The 16,402-nt window shown below is 37.9% G+C and overlaps 1 protein-coding gene across 2 annotated transcripts in view; it reads right to left on the bottom strand.

The window, feature by feature from the left end:
• Positions 1-530: 530 nt before the first annotated feature.
• The window catches only part of LOC133649170 (bromodomain-containing protein 8-like), a 30,729-nt gene continuing 14,857 nt past the window's right edge, over positions 531-16,402 (bottom strand). Inside the window, exons 12-19 of one of the 2 annotated variants that reach the window (XM_062046005.1) lie at positions 14,827-15,250; positions 14,719-14,756; positions 14,429-14,628; positions 14,263-14,355; positions 14,108-14,176; positions 13,299-13,584; positions 9,645-9,689; positions 531-1,328 (exon numbers count right to left, since the gene is read on the bottom strand). In XM_062046005.1, the coding sequence (XP_061901989.1) occupies positions 1,269-1,328; positions 9,645-9,689; positions 13,299-13,584; positions 14,108-14,176; positions 14,263-14,355; positions 14,429-14,628; positions 14,719-14,756; positions 14,827-15,250 (1,215 nt within the window). In that variant the 3' untranslated portion in view covers positions 531-1,268. The remainder of the gene's footprint in view (positions 1,329-9,644; positions 9,690-13,298; positions 13,585-14,107; positions 14,177-14,262; positions 14,356-14,428; positions 14,629-14,718; positions 14,757-14,826; positions 15,251-16,402) is intronic. The other variant, XM_062046006.1, reaches the window with a different exon arrangement.

Genomic DNA, 16,402 nt, shown 5'->3' with positions numbered 1-16,402 from the left:
TATATATGATGATTGAGATAGATATATATATATATATATATATATATATATATATATATATATATATATATATATATATATATATATATATATATATATATATATATATATATATATATATATATATATATATATATATATATATATATATATATATATATATATATATATATATATATATATATATATGATATATATATATATATATATATATATATATATATATATATATATATATATATGTATATATATATATATATAGCCCATCCCCCGTCCAATTTTTTTTTAACCCAATGAGCCCCCGAGTCCAAAAGTTTGGGGACCTGATTTAAATTGTAAACAGACATAATTACAAGTAAAATTTGTGCACATAAAATAAAACAATACCCGATACAGATGTTTTCTTAACAAATACAAATTAGTTTATAAAGACTATTTTTCTGCATTATGTATGTTAAATTCATTTGAAAGTATTTATTTGATAGGGAAAAACAACAAAGAGGGGATGACCGTAGATTAGAACAAATCTTTTATTTAACAAATGTACAACAAAACATACACTATGATACATAAATCAGCTACGCAAACGCAAACTCTTGATGGCCCATCAGACAAGTAAAAAAAAGCTGTTTTCTGACTCTCATCTAGAACACATTACACAAGCTGTCTGATGCTATCACGCCACACACTCTGGCATCACCCTAAAAGTGATACGTGGGGACACATCAATACTAGTTCAGCAACAACTGACTCGTCTTATTTACCACTTTTTCCCCCCCAAAGTGCACTACCAAGCACGTGATGCTAGCTTGAAAGGTTGGATTCGTTTTCAGACGTTCTCCTAGTCAAGTCATGGAAACGGTGATAAATCACTGACACAGAGAGATAAAGTGTGCAATGATTTGTCACTTGTAAAAAAATTCCCTAAATAAAATATATAAAAAAAACAAAATAGAGAACATACAGAACATGTTTGCATTGGTCAGTGGGAAAATGAAATGCCATTTAAAATTGAACACTTTCACATGTCAGTGAACGCACCATCAAAGAGATGCCTGAATACGATCCAAGGTCCTAACTGCAAACAAAAGAAGATGCAGCTTTATCATAACACATCATATCCGCACGCAACGCTCATCTATAGCAAACAACAATAGCACTAGCACAGATGCTAACACGCTAAGCCCGCACACTGAACTCTCTACTCAAACACTACGCCTCACTTCCACCTTCTCTGCTCCCAACGTTCTGCCTCCCGAGGGTCAAGTTTATTTCTTCATTTTCAGGTCGGCCTCCATTGCACTACGGCGACCCCTGGTGCCCCCATCCTATGGTGGAGAAAGAGGTGAGGGGGAGGAGAAAGAAGCGGGGTCAAACAGAAAAGAGCAAGAAAAAGAATTAACATTTAAGTTGGGAAAGGTCAAGGGTTAGCTGGACAGAGTGAAGTGGTGACTGACGCCCTCACACGCACAAATAGTACAACAAAAAAGGTCCACCTCAGGCGGCTTCCTCCTCAAATGAAGAACAGAAAAAATGATGATCACATGAAAATTCAACTGAAGAGAAGAAAATAAATTAGATCATGCCGACACACACAAAAACACAGGAAAGCATTATGAGTCTTTATCTGCCGGCTGGGGATACGTCACTGGAGCAAATTCCAAACCGTTTGTGGATATTTTTATGAGAAGAAAACAAGTTGTATGGGTCTACATGTTCTGGTGAAGGTGCAGTTACTACAGGACTGTGGATGACTTGTGATGGCCTTAAAACAACTCTGGTTTTAGTTTAGCTTGGATGCATTCTTGTTGTTGCTGCTTTTCAAAAAGGCAAACACACAATCCCAGTTGTACACAACCTCACTCCACAAAATATCAAGGTGATGTTGAAGATTGTGAAACTTTTAGCAATGTGTGTGACATAGTGGACTGGAAATGGGTACATTTTCAATGGGATTTTCTTTGCTTTCACATGCAATAAAACTGTGTTGTACTTACAGATGGCCGATACGGCCTAAAATCTACATCATGATATATATACACTGCAACCTCCTGCGATAACGATATATATCACAATAAAAAAAATTAGATTTTCTCAAAACAATTATTACTTCTAATTGTTAATTTACTTTTACTTTCTGATGTAACATGTTTCTATACTTCTGTTAAACATAATAAGCACTTATTCTTCAATGCCAACCAGTTACAGGAGCAGTATTGCTCATACTAATATTTCTCAGAAATACAAATCAGGTAAAAACACATTATGGGGGTGTCACAATATCAATAAAACATTTAAGTAATTTCCTTATTCTCTTTTATTCCATGCAATATTTGGAGCAAAATAAAGTCAATAGTGCAAAAATAAGTCAAGAAAAGCTAAAAATGTTGATCGGCTTTTATTTTCTGAGTTCGTAAACAAAAACGATTAAAAAAAAACAACAATTTGGCGACCACAAAAAATATAAATGTAATTGCTGTAGCATTGACTTTCAACTGATATAATAATAATAATAATAATACCTGGGCTTTACATAGCGCTTTTCTAAGTACCCAAAGTCGCTTTACATGTTTTTCTGAACCCATCAATCATTCACACCTGGTGGTGGTAAGCTACTTTCGTAGCCACAGCTGCCCTGGGGTAGACTGACGGAAGCATGGCTGCAATTTCCGCCTACGGCCCCTCCGACCACCACCTATCATTCATCATTCATTTCACCGGTGTGAGCAGCACCGGGGGCAAAGGGTGAAGTGTCCTGCCCAAGGACACAACGGCAGCGATTTTTGGATGGTAAGAGGCGGGGAGCGAACCTGCAACCCTCAGGTTTCTGGAACAGTTGCTCTACCCACTACGCCACGCCGTATCAATACTAATCAGTATTTTTATCAATTCGCCCAAGCATGTTTGCATTCAAAAGTGATAACTTTGAGGTTTTCTATGCTTTTTTGAATCCTTTCAGTGTGTAGTGTAGCATATTTAACGATTCCTTGTCCTTCAGTGATAAGCCTACTTGTAAAAAACAGATTATTTCCCGCCATGGAGGCAGGGATTAGCGATTTGGGAACTGATTTGCACTGTAGAAAAATGTTAGCCGCTAGTGAGAATGATATGTTGCGTTGCGGACACGTTCGTTTTCCTGTTGCTGTCAAATTTGCTGGACACAACTTCAATGTGTCATCAACATGCATTATCACGATATTAACGATAGTATTAAAAGCTCTATCACAGCAAGTTTTGTATCATTTATATCGTATATCATCTATATCGTGCAACCCTAATCGTGCCTTTATTTCTTCTAATCTCCTCTAATTTACCGCACTGGAGCAATGACTTAAAAGCAAGTCATTTTCTTGTTGAGGTTTATTCATACAAATGTTTGAGTAAGGGTGTGCATTGATTGGTTGACGGAGGGTTATTACCTTTGTGTTAAACATAGCATTTCCTCCTAGCAACGAGATCAAACTAATATGTACTTTGTAAATGTATGTAAGTAGTTTATTTTAACAGTTACAGCTTTATCTAATATCCTGTTTGTTAACCACAGCCTGCAGTATTTCCAATGTAGTCATTTATTTAAGATGGGCTGCCATCATTACAATTAGACTACTGGATGTTTAAATTTTTTTTTTTACTTTTAGATTTGCCATTGCCTACTCTTCAGTGCTACAGTCTGTTTCTTTTCTCGCCATTCACCAAGTTGTGTATATATTGCTTACTCAATATGGGTTCAAAAAGCCAACAAACCAGCCTGGAAAGAAGGGAGAATACGCGGTACACATAAAAATGACCATTTGCGAGGAGTACGCCAATGGCGCACACATTGCTGATTTGCCTCGCAAATACGGAAGAAACAAGTTCACAATTGCAACCATGGCAAATAGAGATGTCCGATAATGTCTTTTTGACGATATCCGATATTGTCCAACTCTTTAATTACCGATACTGATATCAACCGATACCGATATCAACCGATACCGATATATACAATCGTGGAATTAACACATTATTATGCCTAATTTGGACAACCACGTATGGTGAAGATAAGGTCCTTTTTTAAAAAATGTATCAAATAAAATAAGATAAATACATTAAAAACATTTTCTTGAATAATAAAAGAAAGTAAAACAATATAAAAACAGTTACATAGAAAATGAGTAATTAATGAAAATGAGTAAAATTAACTGTTAAAGGTTAGTACTATTAGTGGACCAGCAGCACGCACAATCATGTGTGCTTACGGACTGTATCCCTTGCAGACTGTATTGATCTATATTGATATATAATGTAGGAACAAGAATATTAATAACAGAAAGAAACAACCCTTTTGTGTGAATGAGTGTAAATGGGGGAGGAAGGTTTTTTGGGTTGGTGCACTAATTGTAAGTGTATCATGTGTTTTTTATGTTGATTTAATTAAAAAAAACAAAAAAAAAACGATACCGATAATAAAAAAAAAATGATACCGATAATTTCCAATATTACATTTTAAAGCATTTATCGGCCGATAATATCGGCAGGCCGATATTATCGGACATCTCTAATGGTAAACAAGAAGTATGTTCATATGGTTGCTGACTTTGTCAAAGAGGTCAAATATATTCACAAGGACGGAGAGAAAGCGCAAGACCAAGTTAAAAAACTGTTGCTCGTGTGGACAGATGAAAAGCAGCTAGCAGGTGATAGCATTTTAGAGGCAATCATTTGCGACAGCAAATTTATATGGCGACTTGATTTCCAGAAGTGACCATGCTGGAACCAGCACGGAAGAACAATTTAAAGCAAGCAGGGTGGTTCGAAAAGTTTATAAAGAGGACCGGCATCCACAAATATTTGCCGACACAATTTTAAAATTATTATTATAATTATTTTTAACTATTGTAGCAACATGGTTGTTAACGTTTTGGACAGCACAAAAGGGACTTTTGTGTGTTGACAGTTCAATTGTTATGTTTTTTATATATATACAGTATATATACACAGTATATACAGTACAGCAAGAAGGGATTAATATGGCCCCATTCTTGCATGAGAGGAATGTAGGGGGTTAATCATTTTGCAATGCAGTCTGCTGAAAATGATGGAAAGCGCCACTCTTTATAGCAACTGATGCTGTGGTCAAAGTTGGAATTGCCCAAGACACATTTTTAAGATATTCTGTCTGGTGACTAAAATGGATGGTGCATCCCCTCAATTTGTCATGCTTCATGTGTCAGGTAAACTGCGACGAATGGGGCTATATGAATCCTATTCCTACTGTATACACATTATATTGTCTTCAAATTGTGCATTTTTTACTAAAATATGGACTTTTGTTGAGGCTAAAACCAATTATACATGTTTATATCGTTTCTTACGCGGAACTCTGCTTCACTATACATATTTTGATTTACGAACCATGTTCAAGAACCAATTTCTACTGTAATTTATTTGGTATTGTTGCTGTCGATATTTATATCAATCCCCCCACCTTTGTTTACATTCAAAAGCTCTAGCGTGCAGTTAGCGGTTAGCATATCCGTACATGTAATGCATGTATTCTTTGTATTTTAATTTTGTATGCTCCTATATGGACCTCAGGAAGACTAGCAGTCGCCTTGGCGTCAGCTAATGGGGATCCATTCAATAAACAATAAACAATATCCTCCTCTGGTGTGGAGTGTAGCATGTTTAGCTAATTCTGTTGTCTGGGGTTAATACTTCCAAGTATGACACTTAGTTTATTTGCCACGGAGAGGATTGCTGACTTAGAAATGGCTTTGCACTGTGGAATGCTAACGAGAATACTACATTGCGTTGAGGACACGCCAGTCAAATTTGCGAGACACAAAATATGTCAACATGATTTATCCCGATGTAACGATAGTATTAAAGCCCTATGGTCGGCCAAATTGAAATAATTTACATTGTCTACATCGCCCAACCTTAGTAAACAAGGTGTAAAAACATATCATACATTTCTTATGACACAAACCAAAAAGGTCAGTGTTAACCGTCCACACACAAACACTGTCCAATTACACAAATTAGACTATTGTCTCACTGCCACTGAGTGAAACAGTGGCTACAATAAACTGATACGATGGGACACATTTAGGTGGACATCCTTTGGATTGAATGACTCACGTCCACAGAAGCGGTTGTTGAAATGACCGGGAAAAACGTCTGACTTTTGTCAGACGTTAAAGAAGAATAAGCGATAACGAAGTATGTGTTTTAACATACTGTACATCAATTTGTTGAGATAATTTTTCTCAATTTGTGCAAAATGTAATTTTTATAATTGTAATTTTTTTGTGTTCCTTGTGGAATCCGGATGAGCTTGTACCTGTAGACAGGTTGTAGACATAGACAGGGTGAGCTTAAACGGGATCAAATGTACTTCCAATTGTCACCACTTTTACTTAGGTGATACAAAGTGTCGTCTTCACAAAGCAGTGAGGATAAAACAGCCAAAAGTTGCAACAAATACATACAAGTAGTGGTCAAAAGGTCATCGACTGATTAACTTCTGACCCTAACTTGGTCATCATGTGTCAGACATGCTGTATAATCAACGTGATTCTTGTTTGACATGAAGAAGGGCTGACAGTTTGAGGGTCATCCAAAAACTGGGATTAACTTGATTGACATTTAGCATTAGCTGTCTCTGATGACATCTTGGAACACTACAACATCAGTTGAAAATTACTGACAAGAAACAGCAAATTGACATTCAAAGGCTAGATATAAACTTCAAATAAACAGAAGACAACGCAACTCAAAAGTCTGTAGATGATCGTTTCTTGCGTCATCTAGCGCTGACAAGAAACGTTTAAAGGCCTACTGAAACCCACTACTACCGACCACGCAGTCTGATAGTTTATATATCAATGATGAAATCTTAACATTATAACACATGCCAATACGGCCGGGTTAACTTATAAAGTGACATTTTAAATTTGCCGCTAAACTTCCGGTTCGAAACGCCTCTGAGGATGACGTATGCGTGTGACGTAGCCCGGCGAACACGGGTATGCCTTCCACATTGAAGCCGATACGAAAAAGCTCTGTTTTCATTTCATAATTCCACGGTATTCTGGACATCTGTGTTCGTGAATCTGTTTCAATCATGTTCATTGCATTATGGAGAAGGAAGCCAAGCAAGCAAAGAAGAAAGTTGTCGGTGCGAAATGGACGTATTTTTCGAACGTAGTCAGCCACAACAGTACACAGCCGGCGCTTCTTTGTTTACATTCCCGAAAGATGCAGTCAAGATGGAAGAACTCGGATAACAGAGACTCTAACCAGGAGGACTTTTGATTTGGATACACAGACGCCTGTAGGGAACTGGGACAACACAGACTCTTACCAGGATTACTTTGATTTGGATGACAAAGACGCAGACGTGCTACTGTGAGTATGCAGCTTTGGCTTTTTTTTGCGTATGTATGTAACTTTTTTAAAATATATAAGCTTTATGAACCTTGGGTTAGGTGAACGGTCTTTTGGGCTGAGTGATTGTGTGTGTTGATCATGTGTTTGAATTGTATTGGCGTGTTCTATGGAGCTAGGAGCTAGCAGAGGAGCTAGGAGCTAGCATAACACGTACCGTACCGTACGTGCGCGTCACGTACGTAACTTTTTAAAAATATATAAGCTTTATGAACCTTGGGTTAGGTGAACGGTCTTTTGGGCTGAGTGATTGTGTGTGTTGATCAGGTGTTTGAATTGTATTGGCGTGTTCTATGGAGCTAGGAGCTAGCAGAGGAGCTAGGAGCTAGCATAACAAACACGCAGGTGTTATTATGCAGGATTAATTTGTGGCATATTAAATATAAGCCTGGTTGTGTTGTGGCTAATAGAGTATATATATGTCTTGTGTTTATTTACTGTTGTAGTCATTCCCAGCTGAATATCAGGTACCGTGAGTATGCAGCCTTGGCTGCTAAACATTCGATAACTTGACCGTATGTGCGCGTCACGTACGTAACTTTTTAAAAATATATAAGCTTTATGAACCTTGGGTTAGGTAAACGGTCTTTTGGGCTGAGTGATTGTGTGTGTTGATCAGGTGTTTGAATTGTATTGGCGTGTTCTATGGAGCTAGGAGCTAGCAGAGGAGCTAGGAGCTAGCATAACAAACACGCAGGTGTTTTTATGCAGGATTAATTTGTGGCATATTAAATATAAGCCTGGTTGTGTTGTGGCTAATAGAGTATATATATGTCTTGTGTTTATTTACTGTTGTAGTCATTCCCAGCTGAATATCAGGTCACCCCCGGCTCTCACAGCATCTTCCCTATCTGAATAGCTTCAACTCCCCACTAGTCCTTCACTTGCACTTTACTCATCCACAAATCTTTCATCCTCGCTCAAATTAATGGGGAAATTGTCGCTTTCTCGGTCCGAATCTCTCTCACTTCATGCGGCCATCATTGTAAACAATAGGGAACTTTGCGTATATGTTCAACTGACTACGTCACACTACTTCCGGTAGGTGCAAGCCTTTTTTTTATCAGATACCAAAAGTTGCAATCTTTATCGTCGTTGTTCTATACTAAATCCTTTCAGCAAAAATATGGCAATATCGCGAAATGATCAAGTATGACACATAGAATAGATCTGCTATCCCCGTTTAAATAAAAAAAATTCATTTCAGTAGGCCTTTAAGGTCAAATCTTGTATAGCCCCAATAGTATGTGGTGACCACTAATGTGTACGCATACCGCTGATGTTTTTGGCAAGATTTTTGACTCTATTCCAAGCATACACGTGTGCAACATAGCCAAGTTATAGAATGGCTGTAAAGTGATTGCTCCTCTTGAGTTTTTAATGATAGAACACAATTTGTGATATAAATCAATAAGTTAGGGAATTGCAGTAATGATGGGACAATCTAACGGGCAGTAGCACGAAGGATCAGTGCGATGAAGAAGGGATAATTGCAAAGTTATTCATTATCCTAAATAGTTTTTGACAACAGTCAAAGGATTTTGCCCAAAAGTACTTATTTCTTACACTTTATATTAGACTTGACAATTTCTAAATTAATGATGAAATTACCCAAGCCTTTGTTTACAACTCTGAAAACGGCGTGTTGGGGTAACAGTAGAGGTGGGATTCTTTCATCCGATTCCGATTCTTTGAGTGACGATTAAATTCCGAATTGATTCAATACGATTCTCGCAAAGTATTACTTGTTTTATAATAAAACATTTTCCAAACAAGTTAGAGGTTACAAAACCTCATTTTGATTGCTGACATATTAACGCAGTGAGTAGGCATTGCTTAAAAATTTACTGTAAAACATTTTTTTCTGAAATTAAAAAAAAAAAAAAAAATTTGTTCATCCACTTTTGGAAATTATGAATCAATTTAGAATCTGAATTGATTTTTTGAGCATCCCTAGGTAATAGTACTCGCTTTAAAACAATACCGGGGTAACAATTTTTGAAAGGATTGATTGCATTAAACCATTATTTGAATACGCTTTCATTCATCAAATGCATATCGCTAGTAGTTCTGTGACCCAATATGATCATGATTATGCCACAAATGTCCAACTGAAAAGAGAAGACGTGTGATGAGTTCGTTTCAATGACAAAATGCGTGCGCGGAGCCAGGCCAGCTTCTGCTGAAGTCTGACGGAGAACCTGCATACTTACAAAGAGAGAGAGAAGAAAAGCAGGAGAGGCCATTGGGACCATGTCCTGCAGGAGGACAAACATTGGAGTGAGAAAGAGAGAGGAATTACATACACACACAGACACACATACATAAACGAAAGTGACAGTCATTGAAATCTGCGTCAAACTGTGAAGTGGAAGGGATGCGCGCCCAATCAGAAACGTGTAGAGATGTACATAGCAACACAAAGACAGACATCATACAGTCATCTTATACTGTCCATGCACAAGAATGCAGGTAAAACTGAAGTATGACATTAAAGAAAAAAGACAACTGTCTTAGGACTATAGACAAGCCTCCAGCACAAACAACTCAACAATGACAAAACACTCAACAAATATTTGACGAATCGTCCGTGATTGACTACTACATAATTTTAATGTTGTTAATATTTCAACGTTAGCGTTGTATTGAGCAGATCGATGGTGCTCAGTGAAATCAACCATGGTCGTAGTGTGCTCCAATTTACTTCACGACAATCCAAACAGACAGAATTCTTGATAATTAAACATGCTGTTTGCAACTTCCATACAGTAACATTTCTCAAAGCAAAAAATAACAAAAACACCACTGGATAGCCTATGTTATCATTAGTGGTATAACAGAATACATTTGTTTGACAATTGTCTGTTTTTCACAATTACAAAATGTATGTAATAACGTTTTTTACCGGCCTGAATAAAATGATTGGTGTTTACGGCGGTCCCGCGCCCTGTCTCATCAACATGTACATGCATAGAGCAGTCCAAGAGAAGCAACAAACAATTTGCTGCTTGTTATGTTGCTGTTATGATAGAATATACATTCAATGACAGCTTTTATGAGCTAACAACACACATGTGCATGTGTTATCTACGTACATTACGTAATTAGTCATTACGTACTACAAGAGATATATAAAATGTAAAATACTTTGGAAAGTTGGCGCCCTCTAGCCATCTGTGTAAATGTAGCAAACAGCTCCTTTACTCAGAAATCAATTAGTTGGCCCATCTCTGCCAAGTACTGTGAGACCACAATTAACTGTCAAATAGTCATTTTCACCCACTTTAATACAATTTCCACATTAAGCAACATGTCAAAACTAGATCTCCATGGTCATTTTTAGAGATGTTTAAACAAGCGACAGTTTAAATCTGGGCCAATCTAGACAGTTCGAAGGCTATTTGAAACACTAAAGCGTGTACGGACTAATGGGAGGAGTTTCTGGCATCATTGTGACGGGGTTGAATAAAAGCTATTGCCAAAGCTGCTTTAAGTGTGAAAAATACTTCAAACCCCTACAAAAAAGGATGCAAGCTCTACATTTTTACTGGTCCTACAAATAGTAAACCAATAAGCACATAATAGAATATTCATGTAAAAGCAAAAAACAGGAAGCTGAAGCGTCAATGGCAGACAAACACATCCAGACATTCAGAGGTTAGTGAAGGGAGTCTGCATGCAGGAATCAGGTTAGTAAAGGACAATTGCTTGTTATTTTGTCATAAAGCGAGACCAGATGTGACCCAATGTGAAATGTGCATGCTGATAAAAAGTTTGTATAGGTAAAATTTAAATACACTCACCCCGGGTATGAATTGTTTTTTAAATTATTTATTTGAACTGTTCTTTATCCAGGGTGGAATGATAATAAAACATTAATATCAATCAACTCAATAAAAGTGGTCAAACTAATCAAGCTATAACTATTGCAGTAGTTGTTGATTGCTACAAAAGTGCATGAACCCAATTCTTGTTTTTAAAAAGGCACTAAAGTTGTATGTAGTACAATCATTGCAACCAGGAAAAGAACTGTTCTAAAAGATAATTCAAAACCAAAACTACATTACATTTATGCCCATGATGAGTCTATGTGAACTTCTGCCCACAACATTACTAAATAGGTCAATTTAACAGCCATACACAAACACTGAACAAAAAACCTTACATGTGTGACATGCTAAGGAATATTCTATTTTATACTAAAGCACATTAGGCTGGAAATTAATACTAATAGATCTTGGGTAGATATTGGCAAAAAAGTCAGTCAGAATACTAGAAATAAACAGCAGAGACTCAGGTAGTATATTTTAAAAGTGAGTACACCTCACATTTCTGCAAATATGTTATTTTTTCATGGGACAACACGGAATAAATGACACTTTAATACAATGGTAAGAAGTCAGTGTACAACTTGGATTTGAGTTTAAAAAAATAACTGAACATAAAGACATACAGTCTACTGTGGGAAACAAAAGTGCATACACACCTAAGTGAAAATGCCCAGAGTATTTTGTGTGGCTATTATTTTCCATCAGTGTCTTAACTCTCTTTGGAGTGGAGTTCATTTGAGCTTTACAGGATGCATCTGGAATCCTCTTCCACTCGACTATAATGTTAAAACATTGCATGAAAGAGGACGAGAGCGATAACACCAAATGAGACCTTGTAACCAAGTCACATGATGCTGAAGGTGGAAAATGACCACAATTATGTTCAATTTGACATTTTACCTCAGGCACTGTTTCCCAATTCATACATTCAATTATTTATGGCGGCTGGCCACCAATACATTTGGACCGCTGCCATTAAATTTGGCACGGCTTGCGCTTGCTCATAAACACATTATATGTTTGGGACTGTCTGTGAATGCTGCTTGTTGTTACGGTGTACAGTCCATGGCATTGTAACTCTGCTTCTTAACACAACTCATAAGCACAATTTGATGTCTTATTAGGCACCTAGGGAGACCATCATGAAAGCATGTATGGCTCTCAATGAGCAGCGGGTCTCGCACGCTTGCATGCACACACGTTTTTAAATAAAAATGATCGCGCTGCACATTAGACAATGTCAATAACCTGCTTTTATGCGGGTTTGTCGACATTGTCTAATTTGCATACTTTTATTTGTACTTTTACTTGAGTAGATTACTTGTATTTGTGCTTTTATACCCTGCTACCCAGTGCCACAAATAGATTGGCGTTCTGTGTGAAACACTGCTTAGAGGTTCACTAACTTTTGCTGCCGGCGGTTTAGACATGAATGGCTGTGTGTTGTTACTTAGAGTGGACACTGATTATGCAAACTGTATACAGACTACTTTTACATTTTATCAAAGTGTCATTTCTTCTGTCTTTAAGCTTGAAAAAACAAAATAAAACATTGGCAGAAATGTGAGGGGTGTACTCATCTTTATAAAAGGTTTACCTTATATATACACCGTTATGTACAAAGTAAGGAACACACATGCTGAAGGCACATTTTGAGAACAAAAACAGATTTTAATCTGAAACAGTTTAGTTCAAATTTAAATGTAATATTTCATAGGTTCCTATAACAATATTAATGCCATTATTAGTAATCATAATTGTAGTCATTGATCCACTTTACAAGACCGTGGGTATCCAAACTCATTAGTTTTATTAGGTCCAAGAACTTGCAAAGAAAATATTCAGGCTAATTAGGCCATTTTAGAACTTAATAGAACATAAAAATCATTAGCGTGCATTTCAGTGATTTGCTCAATCTGAAACATATTTGAGTCCTGGTACACCTAAATAAATGCTCCGTCGCAGTTCAAACCACAGACCTAACATCGAGACATTGGAGAAACATTTACTTTTCCCCATTTAAGTAGCTCAACACACCTTCTCAGCTGGCTCGCCTGGTTTGCGATTTCCCTCCCTGCCACGGAGGCTCTTGGCAGAGATGGCACTCTCAGAGGTCTGCATAATGAGCTGGGTGGCCAGGAACTGCTGGACGTGCTCGAGGACGTCACGCTGCATCTCTAGCGCCATGTGGTATACGTCGTGGTCTGACGAGTTGTACATGACGGCATTCTGAAACATCAGCATGATGTCACGCTGGAATTCTGCCGTCGTACGGATCACACCGGATTCAATGTTTTTCTTTATTGCCGACAGGTCCATGGGTCTGAAACAGGAGCATGTTGGAGAACAGAAAAGTAGAGTTGAACTAATAAACTACGATTTACATTTGGAATTATCGGTATTACATAATTGAGGCTATCAAGAACAAGTGGGGATTCTGTTAAGACAGCCTCTGTATTATTGTTTTTAATGCATCAGTCAAGAGCACACTTTTGAAAGTCCAAAGTGTGTATTTCTGGGTGGATTTTCTGCCCCCAGCACTTTTTTGACCACCAACATTTTCTTAAAGTCAAATCAATTCATTAATAAAATATATATTGTATTATTATATATTACAAAACTAGCTTTGTCACCTATAACACAAAGCTAAGATTGAAATGTTTTTTGTTCGGATAGTTTGGCATATTTTGACCTACAGTGGATAGGTTTGAGCATCTTTAATGTACAATATGTGTCAAAGTCAACCAACATTCATTATTGTTGTAAAAAGTATTGACACCTCTGATTTAAAAGTTAATGTGAGTATATGGACTGTTTGATTGTGAGAATGCACAGTGTAATCTCACCTGTGTACAATACTGTGGTAACCAGGGGCAATGTCGTCAGACACAGGCTGTAAAAAGACGCTGGCATACCTGAAAAAATATTTAATTCCAGAATTGATTAATGGGGAAGCACAATGTGACATGAGCAAGAATATTAGGTAGCTGTAGAGCTCCACCTGTGGTTAGCTGCGGCTCTCCACACCAGCATGATGGCTTTTTTCCAGATTTTCTGGGCCTGCACAGCCTCTTGGTCCTCACCACATGTAGACCTGGGGTGAAAAAAGAATGGCTGTAAAGACAATCAAAATTCACCTGAAAGACATGAGCACATCGGCTGCTCACAGCTGGGAAGACGAGGCAGGGCTGCTCGCTAATGAATCCGCCATGTAGCGTTGAGAGGACGGCCCATAGCCATCTTCACTCTCGCTGGCTGCTCGCTCCACCTCTGACAAATAGGGACCCTCCCCTTCGCCACACTCCTCTTTGAGCTCCATCCCTTCTTCAGGGTCACACTCACTCCCCACCTCCTCCTCCTTGACCTCCTAATGTCAACCACATACAGCAATTACGTAAATGGAAGCATTTTTTTCCCCCAAAACATTTAAAGTGTGCAAAACGTTTACGCCTAGTACCTTAGACTCTTTGCCAGAGATAGAACTGTCCTCAGAATCTGTGGATCAAAACAGTAGAAGATTAAAACCACCAAAGCAATCATTTTAGTGTGTATGTAGTATGTTCACCTAGGTAAGGTGGGTTCGTCTCAGGCTGGTTCCACTCTACTTCACTCTTCACGACTACATCAGTGTCCTCCTTCCCTGCAGTGCCCTCTTCTGTTACCTCACCACTAGCTGCAACATCGCCCGACGTTACCTCTCTTTCTGTCACAGCGCTGTCACAGTTTTCCTTGACATCTTCCTCTGCGATTGTAGTTTCCGGTTGACTATGTGTCTCCACGCCAACAGGGGTTGAGATGGACAGACTTGCCACATCACAAGGGTCCTGTATGTGGTCAGAGTCTTGGACTGTGGAAGTCTGGTCTGTTTCTTTTAATTCCTGAGTCTCCCAGGGACCCGGGAGTGTGTGTCCTTCTGAAACAGCCTCTTCACACAGAGAGAGAGCTGCTTCCACTGCTGCTGCATCCAAAGCCTCCACCGAGTCATCAACCTTGGGAGCATAGCCAGATCCACTTCTTATTAGACCTTATATAAGTAGCTGGGTTAAACTGTAGTTTGAAAAATGGGGTTAATTTGACACACTTTTTTTACTCAGTGCGCTACGTGTCCGTATGAATCACATATCAGCTCTGCAGTAACACACAGTATCAAATATCTACCAGGGTTTCTCCCTTTAAAGTAACTGAAAGCAAAATCTTAAAATCATGGCCACACACCTTAAAAACAAGGTTTTGTTTTACGTAAAAACAAATAAAATGAATTTAATGCATTGTAGCCTCCAGAAGAAGTCAAAAGTCAGACGCTTACTATTTTCAACGTTATTGAGAATCTTATGATAACAGCCTTCCCAATTCCAACAGGTTTTACCTCCCGTGCAAACGCTTTCGTCTCCGTGCTTCCCACGACACGCAACAACAATTCCTCATTCTCCACCAATCTGCTTTCAGGCACGGATGGTGTGTTTGAGATAATGGGAAATATAAACATCACATCAAAAACCACACAAACATAAAACAATCACCACTAGCAGATAGTTACAGTATTAATGGATATATATAGCCTATTAAGTGCGCACTATTCAATAGTGATGCACTGAAATGTGGTCGCCGAAAAAAGATTTTGATCATCAAAACAGCGCTGTGATTTAAACGAGACGCGCGAGATTGTCTGGAGCGTAATCAGCATGTCTACAATGTGGACATAACTTTGATATATCCCAGATATACCTGCAGACAGCCATCTACAAAATGTGCAAATATTAAAGAGGACAATGGCGGCTTTTAATGAGAGAAAGGAGCAGCAGGGCGAAGAAAGTGTGACGTCATGCTTGCTGCAGCTCACTTTTCGTCGGGGGCATCCAGGGTAAGAAGTAAAGTTGTAAACACAAGAACAGTCTAAAATAACACCAGAAAAAGGTGCTAGATGTGTCATTTTTAATAAAGAAAAAGTCAGAAAAAGTCTGTAGACGCTTGAAAAATTCACAACAAAGTACAGTGCACAATAGGCTAAGTAGCAGCAATTGAAAATATAGCGAAGCCATATAATATCAAATATATGTAAATAGTGTTTAATAACACATACCGGTATTTGTTTTAAATGTATGAACTGTATACATTTTTGAGTCTTTTTAAAGAAAATCATA

Source organism: Entelurus aequoreus, linkage group LG04 (assembly GCF_033978785.1).
Source record: "Entelurus aequoreus isolate RoL-2023_Sb linkage group LG04, RoL_Eaeq_v1.1, whole genome shotgun sequence".
NCBI classification, from domain to species: Eukaryota; Metazoa; Chordata; class Actinopteri; order Syngnathiformes; family Syngnathidae; genus Entelurus; species Entelurus aequoreus.
This window is presented reverse-complemented; position numbering and strand designations above follow the sequence as displayed.